We start from the raw sequence: 23,035 nt of genomic DNA, 5'->3' as shown, positions 1-23,035 counted from the left end.
GGAAGGCAGAGATGGCAGCAGGGGTGCTGACATTTCCTCCGGAGGAAAATAGAAACACATCACGGAGGTTATTTTAATGTGGAGCATCTGAGGAGCTGCTTGAATCCACCTTCCTGAGCACGTGTGGCTGACGCCTGGCCCCACCGCTGGACCTGCCGGGGGACACGGGGACACGAGACGGACAGGGTCGTCACGGGGGGGGCCCGCAAGGCTGAGCCCACAGGGCTGCCCCAGCTTTATGCCTTGCAGCTCTACAGGGGGCTGCCGGGGCTGCACGGCTGGTTCTGGTCTGCTGCTGCTGGGAACAATTCCCAGCCAACAACATTCTTCCTGAAGCTGTACTGACATGAGATCAAAAATTTGTCCGGCGCGCAGGGTGAGGACTTATTTCAAATATGTCATTTTGATTTCAGCTCGTCGCCCGAGCTTCACTTGCTTGCATCTTCCCACTTCTCTTTCCTGATTTCCTGTAAAAGCTTCATTTAGATTGAAAATTATATTTTCAGCACGTTAATTAAATACTAATTGCTGATTAGAAACATATTTACCAAGGACTAACAACTATGTAACAAGTGATGTCTTACTACACCCTCATTCCCGGGGATTTAGACCTGCGGAAAGATTGTTCTAATAAGCAATTGGCATTTGGGTAATGTGCAGTTAGCAAGCCATGGAGCCGCTCTCCCAAATAGGAGAAGACAGCTATTTATGTTAATGAGATGCCAGCTGATTATTAGAAACACATTGATACAGGTTTGGGCTGTGGTGTAACTGATACATATCTACTGTGTTCAGTAGCTGTGAAACCTCAATCAATATGTTTCTCATAATCAGCCTGCATCTCGTGCACATAAATAATTTCCTTGATGGAGAGAAGAGCTCCAGTTCCCAGAAGTTAATATGAAATCCCCACTTCCCACCCCTCGCTCCCCTCCTCGCCGCAGATGTAACACCAGGATGGGGCTTTGCTGCTCCCTCCACCGCCAACTTCTGTGCTCCAGAGCCCCCACGGAGACCCGTGGCCACATCCAGCGTCCTCCAGAGGAGACGACTGCACTGCTTAGGTTTCCTGGGTTTGTTATTTTTAGGTCTGAGAGCCAAAGGGGTCTCAGGACAGTCTAGCCAGAGGGTGTCCATCTCTCCTGACTTTCAGCGATGCCTGTCAGAGTTTTTCCACGATGCAGAAGGCAGAGGTGTGCCCAGCGCCTCGGTGGTGGAGAAATGGGGAGCTGATGGCTGCGAGGAGGGTCCCCACAGCGTGGGGGGAACAGCCCGGGCTGGGACATGGCTGGGCCTCATGAAAATGTAGAAACACCTCCCTTGGCCGCAGCTTTCCTCTTCTCCTGGCCAGCGCTGCCCCACCACCTCCACCCTGGGGCTGCCCTTCCGCCAGTCCCGTGATGCAGGCGATGCTCCTGCTTCACAGCCCCCGCTTTAGCAGCCTTTCTGTTTTACTCTGTGCTGCAGCTGGTAAGTGTCTGGGGAAAACACCTCCGCTGCACAGACATGCAGAGTGGAGAGGGAGACCCCAAGAGATGGAGAGTCTGCCACCTTCCTCCGTCCAGAAGGGAATGTCCTTCACTAATATTCCCACCGTGACCTTGTCCAGGCTCAGCCTCTGCTCAGTCCTTCCATTATGCTTTCCTCTGCTAGATAAATAGACTTTTCGTATCCCCTCTAATCTCCCTAAGCCCACGCTGATGCACTCATACAGGCTTGCACAACAAAGGCATTTTTGTCAGCCATTTTTGTGGCTCTTTTCTGGACCCTTTCCATTTCACAATGGTTTTTAAAAACACAGGCAGCAGAACCAGAGGCAACACGCAGGATCGGCCTCACACCAATGCCACGTCCAAGTGGCCGGTGCCCCCTCCTGCCCCCCCAGCAGCCCCCTGTGCTGCAGCCACCCCCGGGCAGCTCCCACTCGGATCCCTCCTCTGCCTCATCCCCGCTGCTCTCCACCACCTGGTCTCTGTTCCCACCAGAGAGGTTCAACGTGCAATGGAGCGGCGGGTTGCAGAAGGAGGTGGGGGTTTTCAAAAGGTGCTCCCCGACACCTCGGGCACATCCAGATGCCTGTGGGTTACATCTGGACAGTCACCTTTGCAACCGAAAGTCTAATCTCATTACAGAAAAAAATCAGGTTTGTTTGGCAAGGTCTATTTCCATAAAGCCGCGCCGACTGACACGAATTCCTCCTCAATTAAATCTCGTATCATTTTTTCCCCCTCTTCTGCTGAGGCCAGGTCACCCCTTTTGCTCTTTGCGTGGCCAGAGGGTGCAGTGCTCGCCCCGGGACCCAGCCCCAGCGATGGAAAGGGGCTCTCCCCGTGTGCGGGACCCTCAGCTCTCATGGGGCCAAGGCCAAGCTGCTCCAAAACATTTATTTTCTAGGACGTAGGACAATCCCCGGTGGCTGCCATCAGACCGAGGCGCGCCTCGGCAGCCTTGCACGACAGCAGAGCATTGTCCCACCACTCCAAGGGAGCGCAGAGATGCTGACTGAGCAGTTCTGCCCTCCCCTCGCCACTGCCAGCACCGTCCATGCTGTTAGCTCGGAATGAGCCTCTATTACTGCCGCAGCACTCCCTCTGCCTAATACTGTTAACTGCGCCTTAGCGTCCACAGCCCAGCCAGCCACAGATTTCTCCTTCATGCCTTTACCTTCCCTCACCAATGTTCTAAACTTCGAAGCTTCCCATCTCTGTTTCTATCAATTCGCCATCTTTCCCGTTGGCTGTTTCCTGTTCCTGGGGTTTCGTGCTCGGTTCCAATCTTCATTAAAAAAAAAAAAAAAAAAAAAAAGCTAGACGTTTGACCAAAATTATCGACTTAAGAAATAGCAGCTTTTTGGCCAATTCATAAATTTTCATTAAAGAATTTCCTGTTTTCATTTTCACTTTTCTGCCTGTTTTTTCCTCCACAGTGGTTCTTAGCAGCCTTGGGGACATCAGCCTTTCCAAAGCAACAAATATTTGTCTTCGTTAGCAATATACTTTGTTTAGCCTCATTGAATGCCATCTAGTCACAGCAGCTAAATCTTCAGGCAATGCTAACACCTCTGCCAGAATTTAATTTTCATTAAAAAAATAAGTTGAGATGAGAATAACTCTTTCCTGGGCGACGTACCCTCTGCTCACCGCGACAGGTATGTGCGCAGAAGCAGGAGGGGGACTCGGGGGACTCGGACAGGGGACGAGGGAGACGACACCTGGGTGCAGCTGCAAGGCCAAGCTGTGAGCAGGCTTCTCCAGAAGTCAGTGCCGTTCATCTGCTCCGTGCAATTAGCTAACGAGGACCAGAGCGGGAAACGCCAGGCTCGGCTCTGCACCAGCGGTTTCTCCTCCTTGCTTCCCAGGCACCCCAGCCGCCCCCCTGCCCAGGCAGCCCCCGCAGTGCCCCAGCAAGGGCCAAGGGACGATGCCAAGTGTGATACGATGGACAGACGGAAGGGAAGCAGATGAGGATGAAGTCAGGTAGAAAGAGGAGACAAAAAAGACTTTTGTGGGGGAAGAAAAAAAAAATCAAAAGGTATGAGAGCAAAGCAGCGGGGATGACGCAGGGCGCTCAGCCCACACCTCGTGAATGCCAGAGAGGGGCAGGGAGGGAATTGTTTTATTATTATTTTTTCTTTCAGCTTTCTTCCTCCCTTTAATCTTTGATCGGGAAACAAGCTGATTTTAATTAAAAAGCCCTCCAATTAATGCTGCCGTGGAGTTTTCATTTCCTGGGCTTCGGTAATTTGCAAGCCCAGGTTATGGAGGCTTTGTGTCCCCTCTTGTTAAATAAGTAACAACAAGCAGACTAAATCACGGAGAGGAGCGGGTGCTGTCTGAGCGGCAGCGTGTGGGGGTGGCTGTGCTGGGGGAGACCCTCGGCTCCACGGGTGCCGCAGGGGCAGGCGCGGGGGGGCTGCGGAGGGGATCGCCCTCGGCTCGGTCTGAGGTCGCAGCCACGCTTGGCACCTACGTGCCAAAGAGCTGCATGCCTTCAACGTGCTTTGCAGACGTGAAAGGGCCCAGCTTTGCTCTCAGTCACGGCAGAGGTTTCCCAACGGCTCCACGGGAATGTGCCCACCATTCATTAATTTCCCTCTCCCTGCTCAGGAGAGAGAAGCAGCGGGAATCGTCCGGGCTTCAGCCAGGCTTTCGGGCTCCAGCACTTCCCCGGGGAGCGGCCGTCATGCCCTCTTTGCTGACCCCCCAGACGGCAAAACCGATCCTCAGTATTTTGGACCATCATAGATACAGCGCAGGACGACGGTGTGCAATGACTCCCAGGCAGGAGTGTGGGTGAGTTCTCCTTTTCCTTGGGATGCTCGGAGCCACGGAGGGGGCAGAGGAGCGAGCGCAGGCTGAGCTGCGCAGGCATCGGCAGAGCGGCCGGCGAGGACCTGGAGCTGCCGAGGAGCCTGGAGGGGCGCAGGACCCCCCCCACACCCCCTCCGCCAGTGCCACCCCGACGGGCACGCTCCCTATCTCTCGCACACATACACACAGCTGTATGTGTATAAAAGCCCCAGGAAAAAAAAAAAAGGGAAAAAAAAAGATTGTGAAAAGCCTTTATTATCCTCAATCCCATCTATTGTTAATGTGATCGTGAGTAGGGAGTGTTTGGAGAATTCATTTGTGATAAATATTTATACCCTGTGTTTTTGGGCTGTTATCTGCAAAGTGTAGCTGTTTGATCTGGTGTAGTGCTTTTTTTAGGTCATTTACATTCCCTTTCGTAGGAGCCCTTGTCCGATAGCAGCTATCACATAATTATGTTTCTTTTGCTTATCCCTAATCCTGTCAAACCACCTACTTATCTCTAATTTCCTGTCCATTACCCTTATTGTTTGAGCTTAGATCTCTAATGCAGGACAGAGACGCCTTCGGAGGCTCTGCGGGGTGCAGGGGCATCCCAATATTGCCAGCTGCACCGCTGTAGTAATCGGCCCTCGCTGTGCAGCCCCCGGCCAGCCCCGGGCACCGCAGGAGCCCCAAACCCAAGAGTGGGGGCGGGCGGGGGCTACCGGCGCGGGGCCGACGCTTGCAAAGATGCGCAGCGGGGTCCTGTGCCATCCTGGACATCCGCACAGCTCGGGGGGCTGCAGGGAGGTGATAACGTGTACCCCGGAGGCAGCAACGCCTGGTGAGGAGCGGGACGAGCCGCTTGCTGGGTGATGCCACTCCACAAGGAGCACAGCTCCCAGGCAAGCGCCTGCTCCCAGTTTAGCAGCGAGGACACCCTGCACGGCTGTGTCAGGGATGATGCCCTTGGAGGCGAGAGCTTGCCCTCCTCTCGGAGCCACCGGGACTGATCATGTCCCAAGGTGACCTTGCATTTGGAAAAGAGAGGCAGGAGCCAGGGCACGGCGAGGGTATCGCCCCGCACAGCCCGGCCAGCCCCCGCTCCCTGCCCAGACCCTCCTGCCAGCCCGCTGAGAGCAGCCTTTTGGAGGGGACCCTTCACTGTGGTGGCCGCTCGGGCTGGCTGCTCTTCAGCAGCGCCTCCGGGTACGGCGTGATGTGGGTCTGATAAATATTAAACACTGTGTCTCCCACAGCGTCGATCGTGTGCCCTTCATTTCCCAGAAAAGGGAGACTGCTTGGAAGCACGCTTCCCATATTTATTGCTCCAGGAAGAGCTTCTCAGATGGCCCAGCGTTCGTATCGGTCTGCGTCAGCCCCAGCTGGAGGACCAGCAGTGCTCCTCTCTGACATTGGGATGCTGTCCTCTTTAAGTGCAACGAGGCAGAAATAGTCGGGATGATAAAGTTCAGGCTCCAAAATCCAGATTTCCAAGTCACTGCATCTTTGCGCAGAGCGTCAGAAGGTGAGACACGGTCAGGCAGATTCAGCGGCTCCCTTGGATGCGACCTGGACTCTCAGCTCTGCTCCGTCAGCTCCGTATTGCTGGGAGCAGGGAGCTCACCGCTCCGGCAGTGACTGCTGCTGCCACGTCGTTAGTATTTGGAGCACATCCTCCCTCCATTAGTGCTGGCACACAGGACGGAGTCATTTGTCTCTCCCATCCTCTTCTGCAGTTTGCCGTCGCTTCCCTCCGCTCGGTGAGCTTGAATGTGATGCCTCATCCCACCTGCTAGAGCTCCGTCCTGCAGTCACCGGTGGGAGATGTCTCCGCACCAGCTGGCTACCCCACTCGCTGCCACGGGTGGCTGCAGAGGTCGGAAGGAGAAGCCGTTCAGGAGGGAGGGAGGCAAATTCACGCAGCTCAGGGGCCTCGGCGGCTCATCCAGACACAGTTCAGACGCGAGGCAGTCCTCAGCTTCAGGTGGCTGCAAGCTGCCAGCGCGTCTCTCTCTGCACAGCGTGTTTGTCTGCTTCTTCCCCCGAGCGTCCACTAATGGCCACACCACGGTGGGACAGAAGGACACGTCCCCCGAGAGACACCCCGCTCCTCTGGGACAGCACACGCAGGACTTGCAGACTGGGCAGGAGCGCAACAGGGGCTGGGTTGAAACATCCAGTTGCTGATTCTCTTCCTATCGAGGAGAACCAGAAACCCAGACCTGAACACTGGAAACCCAGGGCTGTCTGAAATTCAAGGCTGAGGTTTGCGTTTCAGTCCCTGAGGCTCAAGGTCACCTCCAGAAGGAGGAGGATTTCTCAGTGCTGGGAGAGGAGACGATGCCCTTCGGGAGTGGCTGGGGGGCCCCAGCCCAGCTGTAGATGAGAGCATGGGGGGGATATCTCACCAGGGCCAGCCGACCCCCGGTTCTGGGTGTCTCTGCTGTCAAGTGCCCAACCTGCAGCAGCCCAAACAGTGCTGACTTCCAGAGCACGGGGGCTCCACCAGCTACGAAAAGTCTCCTTGGCCTGTGCCCCTGTACGATACGATAGCCCTCTAACTTCTGACGGCGCATCTTAATAACATGTGGTTCATTTCTTAAACATAACCTATTTACAGTGACTTTCTGCCAGGGGAGCACCAGCTTGGTACCCACCACGAAGGGTGGCAGAGCATCCCGTCCTCAAGTGCAGCCAGGCTTTGGCTAAGAGCCGGTGCTACCTACTGTGGGTTTTATATTGGAGTTTGACTCCAAATAAAGACAGCGCCGTTGGGGAATCTCTGTCTGCCACAGATGCCTCTGCCTGACTGCAAATAAACGGCTCTGCCGCCAGATGAAGAGCGCGCATCACCTCCACCGAAGGAACCGTAGGTGGCATGCAAGGCCGGGCTACGGGACGGCTCTCCCCAGCTTTGCTGTCAGACCACTGCTGTCTGCATTTCAATTCTGGTTTGGCTCTGAACACCAGCAGTGCCGGGGTTTACGGGACAACGCTGCTGCCTGCTCACTGCCTGCTGCCCCCCCTCCTGCAGGCAGCACCCCCCGATCAGTAGGATCAGAAATAAAAGGTTTCCCGTGGTCTGGGATCCGGTATGGGAAAGGATTGCCTTAATTCTTTTTTCCCACCAGGCACGGATTGTGCTGTGTTTCGCATCTCTCCTTCAGCTCTCCGGATCCTGCTGTCTCTCTGTAAAGCAGAGATGGAAACCACAGGTCAGGCAGGGACAGGGGCCTGATCCTGCACCAGCAGCTCCGTTCTACATCTCTGCTGCTTCCCTGCTCCGCTGGCTGCTGCCGCAGGAAGATTCTGTTGGCTGTGGGGTGCCCCACACGGGCGGGGGCAGAGGAATTTGCAGGCCAGAGAGAAGCACCAAACTGGCATACCCCAACCCGTGAGACAGGAGGGTCAGCAACACCGACCCAGGCTGCAGCTGGGGCTCAGGACCAGACGGTTTCCTTCTGCCCCAAATTGCCACGGACAGGGCATTGCAGGAGGGCACGGGGCGGATTTAACCCAGAAATCCTTGCCCGACTCCCTCCTCCATCGCGCCACATATCCTTGTGGGCAAGTGGGGCCAGTGGCCACAGAGGGCAGGGAGGGAGCTCAGCACCGTCACATCGGCCACCACTCACTTCGGCTTCGGAAGCGCTCAGGCGCTGCCAGCTCCGAGGCTGGTGGTGTTTTTCAAGGCTTTCAAGTCTGACTCACGCTGGCTTCCCTTGATGCTGGGCTTCTGACGCACGCACGGTTTGTGGAGAAGAGTGGCTCAGTAATTAGCAGAACCGACTGGCCACAAGTGGAGAGACGATACTGAGCGTTGTTACCAGCCCGAACCCTCAGCATCTGAAGCGAGAGCTTCGTCTGCAGGACTTTGATTACTGAAGTGACATTGAAAGACAGCAGATCCCCATGTCCTCCAGCCCAGACATCCCTCCCAAAGGAGAAACTCAGATATGTAAGGCTGCATTTATCTTTTTATTACAAGAAATGTATATAGGAGCTGGGTACTTGTCCCCGACATGGCTATTCTCAAAGGGAAACTTGTGATTTTCCCCTTCCCTGCATTTGCATGCCAGGTGCTGGCAGCACCCAAATCGGCTGTGACGAGACCTGCTGGGGACGCGTCTTGTGCTGGGGACAAGCTACAGGCTGAGCTGCCGCCTGCAAAGCAGGACTGCCCGGGGCTGGGCTGAACGGCTATTTTGGGATCACTTAAACAACAAAAAGCCAGCTCGACTCCATAGCAAAAACTTGAATGAAAGCAATCCAAGGCAAGATGCAGCAAAGCCATGGCTTTTTTTAATCCTTCCTTGTTTTTATTTCCCTCCTCCCGGGACTGGCAGGGATGGGGCACACCTTGTTATTAACAGGGCCGCTGTTCCCATGCGGCTGCCCCAGCTGGAAATCTGATATCCTGCAAGTCTCACACTGCAGCCAGCTCCCAATAAATGCCTGTAAGACACGGGTCACGGTATAGGAACTGACACAGCAAAGCAAAGCAGGGCTCTATTCAGCCCAGTAAGCAGGACCAAATCTAATCTAAACGAGAAAGACTGCAGCAAGGGGACCTGCACGGTGAAGAATTTATTTTCTGTGCCCATCAGGATCGCTAACTTAATACCCCCAAACTCTGCACCTGGATGGTCCCAGCCTGCCGGAAAATGGGCAGACCTGCGCGCTTTTATCCCTCTTAACATCTGCTAAACAACTTCCATAGCCTCTACCCACATGAGCAGTGAGGCTCTCCCATAAAAATCGAGGCAGAGCTTGTCCCTAGCACCTGGAGGATGGAGCCGCCTGCCAAGTCCTGCCAGGTCCGGCCAGGAAAACAGCAGGAGGAGTTCAAAGGGAGCCCCAAAGAGCCGCAGCGTGGAGCACAGCCCTGTCTCGCTGGGTGAAACACCCTCAGCGCTGCCTTCAGCATCCTCCGCGGCGCAGGAGTCACCCTCCCGCGTGACCGAGACTTGGCAAGGCTGAAACCGAGCCCTTCCCCTCGCCCTTCCTAAAATCCGCCGCTTCCTGCCCAGGCTTTTTCCCAGCTATTTATAGAGCGGGGCTGACAAGGTGCCCCTGCTAAGAGCCTTCCCCTGGGAAACAGCCGCCTCCGTCCACGCTTGCGAAAGCGCATCGGCGAGGCGTGCGGCTGCCCCGGCTCTCCCAGCGCCGCTGCCCACCCCTGCCCGGGTGGGCGAGGGGCAGCACGCCAGCCCCCGGCACTGCCTGCCCCAGCGCTGCCTGCCCCGCGCTCGTCCCAGCCTTTGCACCCTTTGAGACCGGACCTGGTTCAAAACTTGCGGCGGAGGCTTGGGCAAGGCAGTTGCCGCCAGGCTTTTGGACTTTCAGTGGTGAAACATTGCCCAACGTGCCTGACCCTTCGGCACTTTACAAAGCTGGGTAAGAATCATCCCCGTCTCGTGGCAGGGGCAGAAGTCACCCAGCACGTGAGCGCAGCCACGTCCCTGCCCTCTGCCCGGCCGCCCCTGGGAAGGATGCAGCCGCTGCTCCCCTTCTGAGGATGCTGCTCCGTTCCCCTCCGCTCTCCTCCCCGCATCCCTGCTCGGCCTCAGCTCCAGCTTCCCCAGCAGCCCCGTCTGCTCTCCTCTGGCAAAGGCTTCCTGGGAGCCAGCCAAAGTGGATTTCTTACCACGAGCAGCAACTCCCCTCGACGCCTTTGCTGCGCCACTTGCCCTGATGCAGCCCCTGCCTGCTGCTTGCCCTGACGCAGCCGCAGGCGCAGTCCCTGCAGTAGGGATGGGACAGGTCGCTTGTCCCACCCTGCCCGGACCCAAAGGTTTTGCCCCCAGGGGCCCTTGGAGAATCTCCATGAAGTCAGGCAGGGGTCTGCCGGGGATCTCCAGGAGGGATGCAGACCCCGGGGCTCAGGTCCCAGCTGCGGAGGGGAAGGTATCCATGTGTCAGAGGCCAAATGTTTTCTCCCCCTGAGAGGAAAGCACGATGTCTGGATGAAGGTGGGGATTAAGAGGGGATTCACTGCCTGTGCTGTACCTGGTCTCAGTAACAGATACCGTTCCCCAGAGCTGTCAATCTGGTACCTTTCACCAGCACTAAAATTCAATTAGTTAAAACAACAACAACAACTGTGGCTCCAGACAGCTTGTGCCTAACACATTTGATCCCTTTTATTACTCAGCACTGCTCAAAACCCAGCCAGCAACATCCTAGCTGACTCCCACTAGTTTCCCCGTTTTATTCTACCAGGATTAAGTCAACCCTACAGTCTCCAGCTGTTTTGTGGTTGGGCCTGGATACATCTTTATACTCAAGCTACATTATTAAGTGGATTGTGGCCAAATTGACAGAGCTGCTTCAGGGAGGACAAGGCCATTTAGGTCAATGATGGTCCTGCCAGCTGGAGAGACACTCGGGACTCATGATTTGCTAGCAAAGCTCTGGACTGTTGTCTTAGCCTCACTTGATGTCCCAGAGGGGGCTTCTGTGAAAGCCCTGACTCTAGCAGGAATGTTTGATTTCTTGGCAGAGAGATGTAACAATCTGTCTTGGAGTATTGCAGGAAGATTTCATGTTCGGTGCGGTTTGTCCATAGCATCACTTCATTGTCTGATGCTTAATCCGCTCTTTGGCCTTCTTCGAATGGAGTCTCCACTGGACGCTGGCAGTCCCCGCCGCCCCTGGCAGCCAGACAGTAGTTAAATCTGAAAACAAGAGCCTTATCCTTCAGCTCACGTGAGATCACACTTTTTGGAAACCAGGCCATTGTGTTGCAACGCATGGTGATGCCGCGCTCCGAGCCCGGCTCTTCTTCCCACCAGGTCGCCCGAAGGTGTGATGACACATGATGCTGCATTTCGGTGCGATGAGACATGATGCGATGCGATGCGATGCGATGTTCGCCCATCAGGCGTGCCAACGTGTCCCGCCGGGAGTGCCTGGGGAGCGCAGCCCCAGTGGGAGAGCCGGCACGCTGCCGGGAGAACGGTTTTGCCTGAGCCAAATGGGATGACTCAGGAGGAGACTTAACTAAACAAATGAGAGCCTGGTTTGCTCCCAGGTTAAAACACCCTTTGTGTTGTTAATGAATAGCAGCAGAAGGGTCACGCAAAGAAAGAGATGAAAGCTTCATCCATCAGTTCATTGGAAACAAGACTGTCTGAGTGATTTATGAAACTCCCCTGAAGACACGGGGTTGGTATGGGGCTCAGTCTTCTCAGAAACGAGCAGCATCTAGATGCAGCGCTGAAGTGAGCGAGCGATAACAGGTCACCATTTGCTGCTGGTACGTGCTGGAGGGTGGGAGAAGGCTCCCAGCCTATGCATCGCCTGGGTGGCAGCAGTCGGTCTCCCCTGGCACCCTGAGGACCAGCCTGTGCTGAAATAACTCCTTGTGATCAACTCCCAGCATGGCGGCTCTTGTTCTGGAGTAAGAGCAGCTTATTTTGAAAAAGCCAAATTCATGGGTGGAAATGGATAATGCTTAATAGGGGCAGTCCCCCCCACACCTGGAGCAAGAACGTCCCCACTGGGAGTTAACTGCACAACAGCTATTCGTCGTCCAGAGTCATCCCGCAGGAATCTCGCGCCCTACCTAAGCGCAATTTAGCTTCCCTGTGTAGACACGTCCTAATGTCTCCTGGCCTCTTCCAGAGCCGCTGCTCGCCCGGCGGGGCTGGCAGCCGGGCAGGGGGAGGGCAGCGGCGAAGAGCCCTTCCCGGCAGCGAGGGAGGCTGATGTGCGTTTACCTTTGGAAATCTGCAAAGCTGATTCTCCTGCAGTACAATAACACCACTTCCATGTGTGACTCATATTTTTTTCCCCCTGCCTTGGTCTTGTAGTTTTTCTAATTACTGCGAGCTTTGCAACTGTGAACATGTAATGTTCCAGAAATGTGTGTGTGATTCACCTAACGCGGGGAGCGGACTTCCAGCCAAAAGGGACTCAGAGATTTTTCTGGCATCAGCCTGTGACCTGGAGAGCAGCCAGAAAAACTCACCAAGGTCATTTCTTTCCTTCTCTTCTTCCTTGTGCTCCTTTCTTTCCCTCAGCCCCTCCGCTCCCTCCCCTCTTTCCTCCAAACAAGACTCAGGCAGCACCTTGTTTATTACTCATCAGCATTCCCTCTATAAAATCGCCCCAGCAATGCATACCTCGCCGCAGCTGCGCTTCTGCCAGCGGCTCGCTCCGGGCCCTTTGCTCATGGCTTCCCGAGAGCCCCCCCTGGCCAGGGCCACCGGCACAGCCGTGGCAGGGGCTTCGGCTGGGACACACCGATCTTCCCTGGGACACGGTCATATGTTCCCGTGTGATTTAGGAACTTCGTTTCCAAAGGGATTTATGCACTAAGATGCTTAGAAACTCCTATAAAAGTTGCATGTGTGTGTGTCCGTCCATCCGTGTGTGTCCGTCTGTCCATCCCTCAGCTCCCACCACCCAGCCGCAGCAGCAGAGGCGAGCAGGGGGTACACCAGGGTGGGAGCCTGGCCCCCCCCAGCCCACGGCTTGCCCACCTCGCTCCCGTACCTGGCCCAGCGGTGGCACTGGTGGGAGACGTGGGGGAAGGAGCTCGTGCAGACGCAGCCTGAGGGCTCCTGTTGTGCATGGAAATAATCTGGCATCCCACGAATTTTTATGAAAGCAGCAGCAGCAGCATTTGTGGCTGTTATCAGCTGTAACAGGTTAGCGTTAGACACAACAGCGTCTGCCAAAGGGAAGGGAGGAGGGGGACCAAAATGAATCATTTGTCAATGCCTTGTTTCAGCCCGACGGGACGGCGGTGTCCCAAAGGAGTGCCTCTCCTCACCCGACGTCCCCTCCGAGGAAAGGGCAGGATGCTCCCACCCCTTGTCTGTGTTCACACCGGTTCCCTAAAGCATCTGCACAGCCAAAGGGTACAGGGGCCGGAGCCGGCTGCTCCCTGCACGTGGCTGGCAGGGACTGAGGAGCTGCTGGGGCACCTCCGCTGGGGTAGAACTCCCATTCGCACCGTGACTGCAGCCTCTCGTCCTGCAGAGAGTGACCTGACGGTGCAGACGGAGAAGATGAGGAGGCACCGGCTGGCAGAGTTCTCACCTCAGACCTCCAGCCACCAGAGATGGCACAGGCGAGGGTCCCCCCCTTACAGGAGGCTGGAGGGGTGATGGATCACCCAGTAAGCCCAATGGCTCTGGAGTATTTTCCCACTAAAGAACAAGCCACCTGCCTGCGTCTGCACCGCACGTAGCCATTTTGGAACAGTCACCAGAGCTTGGGAGTCCCAGCACACCCCAGTCTGGGGGATGTTTGCGTGACTCAGAGACACCCACCCGATGGTCTCATCCAGGCTGGGGAGGACGAGCCATGGTGTTGCGGGGGTAGCTGGGATCATTACATGTGATTTTGTGTCTCCTTCTGGCTGCATTACAAGCTTACATCTCCCCTACCAGTCAGCCCTCGCACCGCTCTGTGTCTATCCGCCCAGTGCTGGCAGCTCTTCCCTGCGGTGCCTCCCCCATGCCTTCCCTTCCTTCCCACCTTCCCATCCCACTCTCCCTCCCTGTGCAAGCCACGAGCGCTGAGACTCATCCCCTCCGCCAACTCTTTTCCTGCCGCAGGACTCTCAGCAGAGGTGATTTATACGCAGGAGCTGCTGATCCCAGACCCGAAGCCATCAGGGGAAGGGCTTGGGTCGGCTGTTCCCTGGCGTTGCGGGAACAGCCCAGATTACCGGCAACCTGCAAAGATGCCCCAGGGCAGAGGCTCCTCAGCAACAGCCAGAATTACCCTGGAGGTCCCAGAGAGCAAACGTGAGGGACTTTCAGCTCCTTTCTTCATGTAGTCAGTAGCTGGGTGAAATGGGGTTCAGCTCTTCAGTGGAGGAGGGCACACACGGGTCTGAAGGTCACGCCAGTGCTGCCTTGCCTGCAGTGTCTGGAGAGAGCGTGTCATTCTGGGGCAGGACGATGGCGCCTTGGGATGAGAGGAGTCACAGGCACTAACGCCCCCTGAAAGCCTTTCAGACCCCAAATGTTGGCTTTCCCTGTTCCCTGCCTTCTCCCTTGCTTTGCGCACAGGTGATGCCCTCACGGTGCTGCATCGGCTTTCTCTGATCAAGCCTCCTACACCCCTGCCGAGAGTCGGGGTTCATTAGCCCGATTGCACTGGCCAGGACACGGAGAAGCAGGATAGGACACACCAAAGATCCCAGAAGGTGGGACACCACCACGAAGGTACAGGGGGTTGCAGAGTCAGGCGTGATGCTTTTCCGTCAGGTAACACCGTATCCTGGGCTAGGCTAAGGGGAGGGTTACAGCCCCCAGACCTTCCCTCCCAAAGCAGCTGGGCAGCATCGTCTCCCCCCGCATCCTGCAGTGTTCAGGTGACAATTTTACGTAAAATCACTGTGTTTTGCAACACGTGCACTTTCGGCCGAGCGGCGTGTGTCGGTGGGTAAGCGCACTGCGGTGTGAGCACAAGGGATACTTTGGACCGTCTCCCCTCACAGCATTTTTCTGAATTCCTCATTTCTGAGATCACAGATCAAGGCAGAGTTTAAAGCAGTGGCCAGATCACTATTTCACAGACCTAGAACAAATACACTAAAAGCTTCCCCTGTGTGTGCGCAGATTAAGTCGTTAATGAATATTTTTGCTAAGCATCAGAAATCTGGCTGGCTTCGGAGCACAGCTCAGCCAAGACGTTGGAGATTTGGCTGAAAAGATTCAACAGCAACCAGCAACAGAGCCGGGGGCCTCCCCTTGCTGGAAAGACGTACTGGTTAGTCCTGCAAAACTGCTCCGGCTCCGGGGCTGCCGGTACCTGACTGCACGGGGAGGGGGGAAGCTTCGGTTCCCATCCGCTGGTCCTGCTCCGGCGCAGCCAGGAGCGTGCCGGGAAAGAGGGCACCCCGTCCGCAGGCAGGGCTGCCTCCTCCAGAGAAAAGGGGGAGAACCCGCATGGATGCTCAGCCGAAGGGCAGACACCAGCCAGACACAGGCTCCTGCTCATTCGTATGGAGAAAGGAAGGATTTAGGTCATTGCACCCCTGGCAGGTGATCTGAAGGCTGGGCTGCGATGAGGAGCGGTGAAGCATCCGTGGTGCTCCGGGTACGCCTTACCGCACGGTCCAGCTACACGCCCAGTGCCAGAGCAATCTTACTGTAGCACTGTGGCACTTCACCAGCCTGATCCTACACCTGCCTTTCCAGAAGAGTTAATTAGTCCAGGGCAGCTCGCGCTAATGAGGCCAGAGTGGCTGGGATTCAGCACTAGCCGGTTGGTGCAGCCAGCGCTGGCCGGGCGCTCGCCGTCTGCCCTGCCCTGCGCCCCGGAGAGCCGCTCCGAGGAGCAGCGTGGCTGCAACAAGGATGCCAGTCACAGGCTTTGCTGTTGCCTGCAAACCAGGGGATTTACATTTGATTTGCGTCTAATTTCTCAGTTAGCGAGCAGACAGCAGCGAGGACTCCTGAGCTGTTTATTGAAATGGGTATAAGAAGATGTGTGCTTTCAGTGTGACTGTCCGCACACACCCCGTGCAAAAGCGAGTTTAAGCTACTTTACAGAGAAGGCAGAAGGCAATTTGTGAGGTTCTGCAAATCACTGGGACCGCAAGCTATTGTTGGAAAGCATTTAGATATCCAGCGAGTGTGTGTGCGTACGTGTGTGTGTATGTGCACACACGGGTGAGCCCTGTGCAGGCACACCCTGGGAAAACCCACGAAAACTGGGAAAACTGGGTTCGGCAGGCTCTTTGCTAGCAGAGGTAATGCTGAAAAGCAAGCCCACTGCCCATGGGTAGATGGAGGTCTGCATGTCCACTGGGAAAAAGAAGGGGGTCTGCAAAAAAGGGGAAAAAAAGGGAAGTTAAAGCCATCTTGATACGACAGTAACCTTCTTTGTCTCACATTTTCCAGGCCTGGTGCTCAGGCAGCTTTACAGATGTTAATTAAGACTTGTGCCCTTCCCTAGGGATGCACTGAGGTATTACAAATAATAGTATTACCAGGAGCATCGGTACAGACAAATTAATTAAGGGTAATATTTTAAAGATGGAAACCTGTTGGGTCACACTGCCAGCTGGGGAGATGGGCAGGAAGGGAGGCGGCGGTGCAGCCCCCCGGGGATGGGCGAAGCCCGTTCACCCAGTCAACACCCCGCTTCGGCCGGGCAACTGCGGCGCTTGCAAGGGCTTATCCTGCCTCATTCGAGACCAACAACAGACTTGACCAAAGGCATGTAGCTGGTCTGTGGAAAGGCTGGAAGTAAAAAAACCCAACTTCTTCCATTGTGAGGAGCCCAAAGATCATCTCTGCAGGCAGAGCTCATGCCCTCGGGGGGCCGCGGTGTTTTGCTACCGCGCAAAGAAAAGTGCTGGGAATCCCAAGCTCTGACGACTGGTCCAAAGATACAGCACGCATCCCACCTCTGCCCCCCTTGGTGATTTCAGGACGCTGTCGGGAATGGCACTAATGCACACCCTTTCCCCAAAGTTGCCCGCTGAGACTCTCCAGTTTGAGGAGACAACAGCAAAGTTTGAACTGAACACCCTGGTAATTACGAGGTTTCCTTGCTGTGGGGATTTGGGGAGGAGAGGAAGAGTTGCCATTCCCATGCAGGAACTAGCAGGTTTGTTTTAATAATTCAAACATGTTTGGGAGGAGAAATGGCAAGACAGGAGATTTTCCCTCTGCCCTGCTCACTGCGGGGAGAGGAGGGAATCCCCGAGGCAACCATCGCCATGCTGCACGCCACTGCCCCGGCCATCAGATGCAAAGACCCCCCCATGAGTAAGTGCTGCATGAATGCTCCCCACTTGGCCTGGGGAAAGAGCCAGCAATTTTTCCGGATGTTTCAAGCTGTCTGGTTTCAGCCTTTGTCAGGGGGAGGATACGGCCATAGGTAGACCATGAATCAGTCCGGCAATGATCGCATTCATAGTTATTTTGGGACACCAACTGTTTGCATGTCACACCGTTCCTCGTGTCCAAAAAGAGCCAACAAGGACAGTGGGGAAAAAAAATACTGCCCTGAGATGTGATGCAGTTAAAGGTCGGATATGATCTGGTTTGATTTCCTGTGATTTTCTCCTCTCGGCGAGCCTGTGTGGATCCCAGGACAATGCCGCCGGCCACCAGCGGCACGGGCCAGCCCGGGAACAATGGCCGGTGCGCCCATCCCGTGCCAGCAAAGAGTCCTATCAGATCTTGCGAGGAAAGAGGGGGCTGGCCGGGCTCCTGTGGCTCCCAGATATGGCCGTGCATTGTTTGGAGCATTTATTTCCATCCAGTTTTGGCAGCCAAGGTCCCTGGGATACTTGGGTGAGGCAAGTCCTGTTGTGTTAGACTTCCATTTTCCTTCCTCTTCTTCCTTTTAAACAAAGCCATTATCACTGCCCTGATCTTACTGCTGGAGAGGGCAAAGGGGGGGCTCACGCTGCCTGCGAAAGCCCTTCCCTTCCCAGCACAGCCGGTCCCTCCGTTCATCACCTGAGAGCCGTGACAGCGAGGCGCACGTCGAGCAGGCGGCTGTGGAGGCCACTAGGCTGCATTCTTGGAGCACTTTTGGAAAAGTCTGTGGCTTCTTCAGAAAGATCAAAAAGAAGGAAATTATTCCAGCCTAGCAAAGTCCTGGCTAAGACTAGACGGACAACAGACCGATGGTCCGCACGGATTTGCAGTGGGGCGAGGTAGGAGAGCAATCATGAGTCTCCAGCCACCAAGGAGGGGATGAAATGGTCTGGCTGGGGGCACCTGGAGGATACTGTGCAGAGGAAAATTTAACGGGAGCACTGGGTCACCTCTCCAGCAGGCCAGCTTCTTCAGGAAGGAGCAGCAGCACATCGCTGGAGGTATTTGAGAACAGCCTTGGCCAAGGCCCAAGGCGAGAGTCTTTCCAGACCCCTAATCCAGCATCAGAAGAGCATGAGCTAAATACCACTCAGAGAAACGACGCTTTCAGGAATGTGCTCTTGCACAGGTAATTGGTGCAGGCAGTTTCTCTGCCTGACTGTACCTCTGCCTGCTCCTGGGAGCGAAGATGCTCGTTAGCTGGAGCAGTCACCAGCACTGTGTACACACGTGGTTGGAGAACACAGACCAACCCATTTTTCCATCTTAAACTCCTCAGATGCTTTCGCTCATCTGGAGCTGCTGTTTTGTTCATCACTCCTCTTCCAGCGTGTTCCCAGAGTGTGCTCAGCCCTTACTAATTAAAGCAAGGGTAAGGAGAGGCAGTGATCTGTGCGTGGAGCAGACATGCAGAAGCATGGATGCTGTGAGTCAGGGAACTCTCCTTGCCAATTCTTCACATATGCTTTTGTACTCACTCGTTGTTTGGCTGCTTTATTTTTTTCCCGAAGAGTTAAGCAGATGGATGGGAGCACTCACTGGCTGTGCCCACGAATACGCTGAGCCTTAGAAACTCCACTCCACGCCTCAGCGTGAAAGCTCGTCGAAGGACAGCAGAGGTGGGAGGGTCTTTGCTCTACTAGAAAGAAGTGTGGGGAGAGAACTGGGAGGCAGATGAACAGCTAAGTGGGAGACTGGTGGTCTATGTCTGATGCAAGCCACAAAGCCCAGGAAAACCAAAGGTATGTCATGGTTGGAAGAAATCCTGTTGCCTGTGGTAAGAAGCTGCAGCAGCTTGTGTCCTGGGAATTAAATAGTGTGGTAGGGAGTGCTGTCTGGAGAAGAGCTTTGCACAGGAGCCCCTCGTGCTCCCAAGTAACATCATCAGTGAGGCAGAGGATGGTCTTCAGCACCCTCCAGAGCTTCTGGACATGGCTCATCACAGCCTCAGTCATCTTTCCTGGTGCCCTCTTTCTGCAAGAGCATCTTTGGATTCCCCTGACCTCATCCAATGCCGATCCCCACCCCAGCCGCAGCGATGCCCGAGTCACCACGCCAGCGAGCGCAGCCTCTGAGCCTCAGCCCCACGCTCACGGTGCAGCTTGCTCTCCCCCACTGCAGTCAGCACACACTGCTGCAAGGGATCCCTGCCTCCCCTCCTCCTCCTCCTCGGAGGTGGCACCCAAGGCCGCGGAGGGGGCCAGGGGCTCTTGTCTCTGGCACGGAACAGTACCTGTGCCCGTGCCCGTGCCCATCCGCAAAGCAGCCCCTGATGGCGGGTGGGAAAGGGTCTGTGTCATGAACCCGCCCAGACCAAGGTGAAATGAGGGAGAAGAGGCACACAGCATCCTAGAAGCCTGGAAAAATTTCACACGAAGGTCTTATTTGGGTACCTCGTCTGCAAAAGGCATTGCAGCGTAATGCGAACCCCACGCACATGATCCTCTGACCGGCCAACTCTGATGATGCTTAAAATGCACATGCAGAGAGAAGAACGCAGGCAGATGCAGGAGGCATGACGGCGAGAAATTAAGACTGAGGCTAGCTGTAACAGAACAGACACCTCAGATTGAATCAATGTCTGTTTTAATGCAGAATATTTCTGCCTCACAAATGTCTCATCGTTTCAGGCGGGCACCAGGTTTTGACTGTGGATTGTTCAGTGAGGTTCATGTGAAGCAGCTGGACGCAGGCACCGCTCCTGGGTTACATTTGCGGAGAGCTCTGTAAAATGCTTTAACAGTCTAGAATAAAAAGCTCCATTTTCCTCAAAATGAGGGATTCATGGTGATATTAACACTCCCTTATCACTGTTGTCGCTGCAGAAGCACATGCACCTCATCATCTACAGCTTGCCAGGGAGAGAACAAACCGTCTTCCCACACTTCATTTCAGAGAAGTGCCTGCTAACATTATCTACACATGCATTAAACAGGTGGAGAGAGATGCCAACGTACCGATATGGCATTAAACTCAGCCAGAGAGAGGCGGGTGCTGGGCTGAGTTACAAGTGGGCGTGCGAAAGCCAAGCAATATACCTAAATAATATTCCACTGTCCCTGGTTTTCTACCCATCCCATTTCTGGTTTCTCTCAGCGACCATGGGAAAAAGCTTCAGGCCACCCAGCATGCAAATGCAGCACACAAGGGCAGCTAGAGGGATCTCATCCAAGCTGGATGATTTTCTGAAAGTAGGTATGCACCAAGCTTCTGTTTTTTTCTAAGCTGCTTGGAAAAAACACGATCTGGCTCAGGCCCTTGCTCTGCAACTCAGCTCAAACCTCAGCTGATACAGGCTGAAAATGTTTGGTTTGCTCTCACTTAGAAAGACACATCCAACAGGCTCTCTCCCACTGAAGCTTTGTTTTCATCTCAAATAGCAAGGTGCAATGAGAAAAGCCTTTGTTCTGGCACTGCAATTTTGGTTCAAGCAGAGCCAGGAAGCACATGAAATCTCAGGGGAAGGGAGATCTTTCAAAGTTTTCCAACCTAATCTTCAAACCAAAGATCTGTGCAATACGTCTAAATGAGCTGCCTGAATGGCTCAAAACTTGCAAACCTCTTGAGACTCATCACCAGCTCTTCCGAAGCCTCGCCTGATATTCTGCGAGAAGTGGCACTGAGGACCAGCTCCTGGCTGAGGAGTATGGCATAGCTCCACCAACTCCATTTAAGCCACACCAGACGGCCTCTTCATAGTCATTAAGACTTTCTAAATACCACAGAAATGCCAGAACATGCATCCAACTGCAGCAAATAAATCAGCATTGGCCAAGCTCAGTGCAGCCTTGTGCGTATGCTGCTCACGCACAGATGTTACACTAACATTGTGCTTTCAAGGGTCGGCTGAGAGCTGTGCATTTTGGTATGGATGCAAAACTGCTGGCCACAGCTACCAAAGAAAGAAATGTCAGGGACCCTTGCCACAGTTTGACACACAAACAAGGATAAAAAAGCCCCTAACCACACAGTTTGCCAGAGCACGTGGTATTTATTTGGGAAGATGAATACTTAGGTACAGCAGGGGACAAGACAAAAATTCTCCAAGATTAAATCAAACGAGCCACATGCAGACCTGGCCGTTTCCTTCCCAAACAGAGCGGTAATTGCACATGGCTTTACCGTGCGTGCCTGGGGGGCTGGGAAGTCCGGCAGCAGCTTGGTTCTTCTAGTAACACCTCGGTGCCAAGCTATGTGGCCCAGAAGAGACAAGACTGTAAATGATCCCAAATGGCCCAGTACATCCCAGTTCCACCCGCTTCACACTTCTCCTGCCAAGAGATGCTCAGCCGCTCGCTGCACAGATTGTCTTGCATGATCTCAGCATCCAAACTTAGCTACACAAGACCGCTAGAAATTCAGACCTCTGCTTGGAGGCTATCGCATGACTGTTATCTCGCCTGCTCCCCACTCCTCCTCTGGCCTCAGCTCCTCCCTCCCAGTACGAGCATGCCAACCGCACTGGGAGCAGCGAGGCTCCTGCCTCTGCCAGGGAACTCTCTGTTGTTAGCTGTAAATAGTAAATCATAGTATTTCTCAGTGCAAAGGGAACAGAAATTCTCTTTAAAGCAAATACAAATCTTAAACTACACCAACATTTCCTGTACCAGCTTAGCTCTCTATATCCCAAAGTGGGAAGGATTTCAATTTTCCTTCTGAAAGCCGGATACAATAGGAGAATCACCCACTGGGCATCATTAGAGGCCACAGAAGCCCTGGGCACAACCTCTTTGCCCTGCAAGGTTGAGTCTGACTTGTCTTCAACAGCATCCTGGCTGCACAGAGTGATACACAGGCGCTGAGGACGTCACCCAGTGCACAGCAAAGTCTGTGCTGCCCCAGGAGCCTGCGCCCTGCCTGTGCACATTTCACTAGTAATACAGATCTCTGAGCCTCTCAGGCAAAGGCATGAGCAATCTGAAACTAAACTAGTTTCAAAAAATCCCTAAAAAAACCTAGGGAAAGGCAAAAGCCTTGGGAAGGGGCTGAGTGGGACAGCACTCCTCCTGCCCCAGGGAGGATGGATGAAATGGGACCTGGTGAGCCTGCTCCATCTGCAATTCCTCCATACGAATGAAAAAACCAGGAGAAAGAAAATGACTAAGAATGTGGGACGCAGAAACAGAGCTGTTTCTAAACAGGATGCTTTTAAAGCCTTCCAGGAGGCATGTGCTGGTTCTTTAATCCCCATCAGTTCATTTATACCTAGTAACTTTTTACTGCTACCCTATTACATCAGGCCCTATAGGGACAGAAGAAGATGGTGGTGGGAGAAACTCAGGAAGTTGGAAATTTCAGGGAGACGGAGTGGATGAGTTATATAGATCCTTTCTGTCACCAGCTCTACTAGAGTTCAACTTTGGGTAAAACACTCAGATGCTTGAATACTTCTCCAAACTTATGCAACCCTTCAAGCCAGCAAAACTGGCTAGGAATATGGCTGCAGGAGCTCGCTTGGAGATCTCACCTCCCTTCTGCTTTTAGTCAGGCCAGAAATACCAACAGATGAGCTGGTCTAATCAACGGTGAAAGCAGGGCAAAGAGGCAAGAGAGACCTTCCTCAGCTGCCCAAAGGTTTGTCACTACTTTGTTTTGCAGTTGAGTATCTCTGGGGCCTCAGAAGGGGTTTCACATTATCTGCTGCCCAGCACGGCACGGCAGTTCCCTAGGTCCAAGAGCTCTGGTTTACAGCCTCTGCTCTGCTCTTCTGCTCCAGGAATTTTGCACGATAACTGAGCCAGCGTCATGCTCAGCCAAACCTCTGGCACAGTCAAAGAATAAGGAGGGTTGCAAATGCTATTAATGCTACACACACACTAGACTAAGGAAACAAATGCCTCTGAAAAGTGTATTCAGGGCTGACAACTGGACTAGCCTGGCGTGGAGCCCCGCTCTCGGCTCAGTGGCCCCGATGGGGTGAAGAGCTCCTCCACCTTGGGC

General features: G+C 54.4%; 1 protein-coding gene across 1 annotated transcript in view; it reads left to right on the top strand.

The window, feature by feature from the left end:
- The first annotated feature begins 5,307 nt into the window (after window positions 1–5,307).
- The window catches only part of LOC126050384 (uncharacterized), a 51,956-nt gene continuing 34,228 nt past the window's right edge, over window positions 5,308–23,035 (top strand). Inside the window, exon 1 of the mRNA XM_049828210.1 lies at window positions 5,308–5,501. Within this exon, the coding sequence (XP_049684167.1) occupies window positions 5,308–5,501 (194 nt within the window). The remainder of the gene's footprint in view (window positions 5,502–23,035) is intronic.

The sequence above is a fragment of the Accipiter gentilis genome, chromosome 24 (genome assembly GCF_929443795.1).
Source record: "Accipiter gentilis chromosome 24, bAccGen1.1, whole genome shotgun sequence".
NCBI lineage: Eukaryota > Metazoa > Chordata > Aves > Accipitriformes > Accipitridae > Astur > Astur gentilis.
The sequence above is the reverse complement of the archived record's forward strand: the minus strand, read 5'-3'. Positions and strand labels throughout refer to the sequence as shown.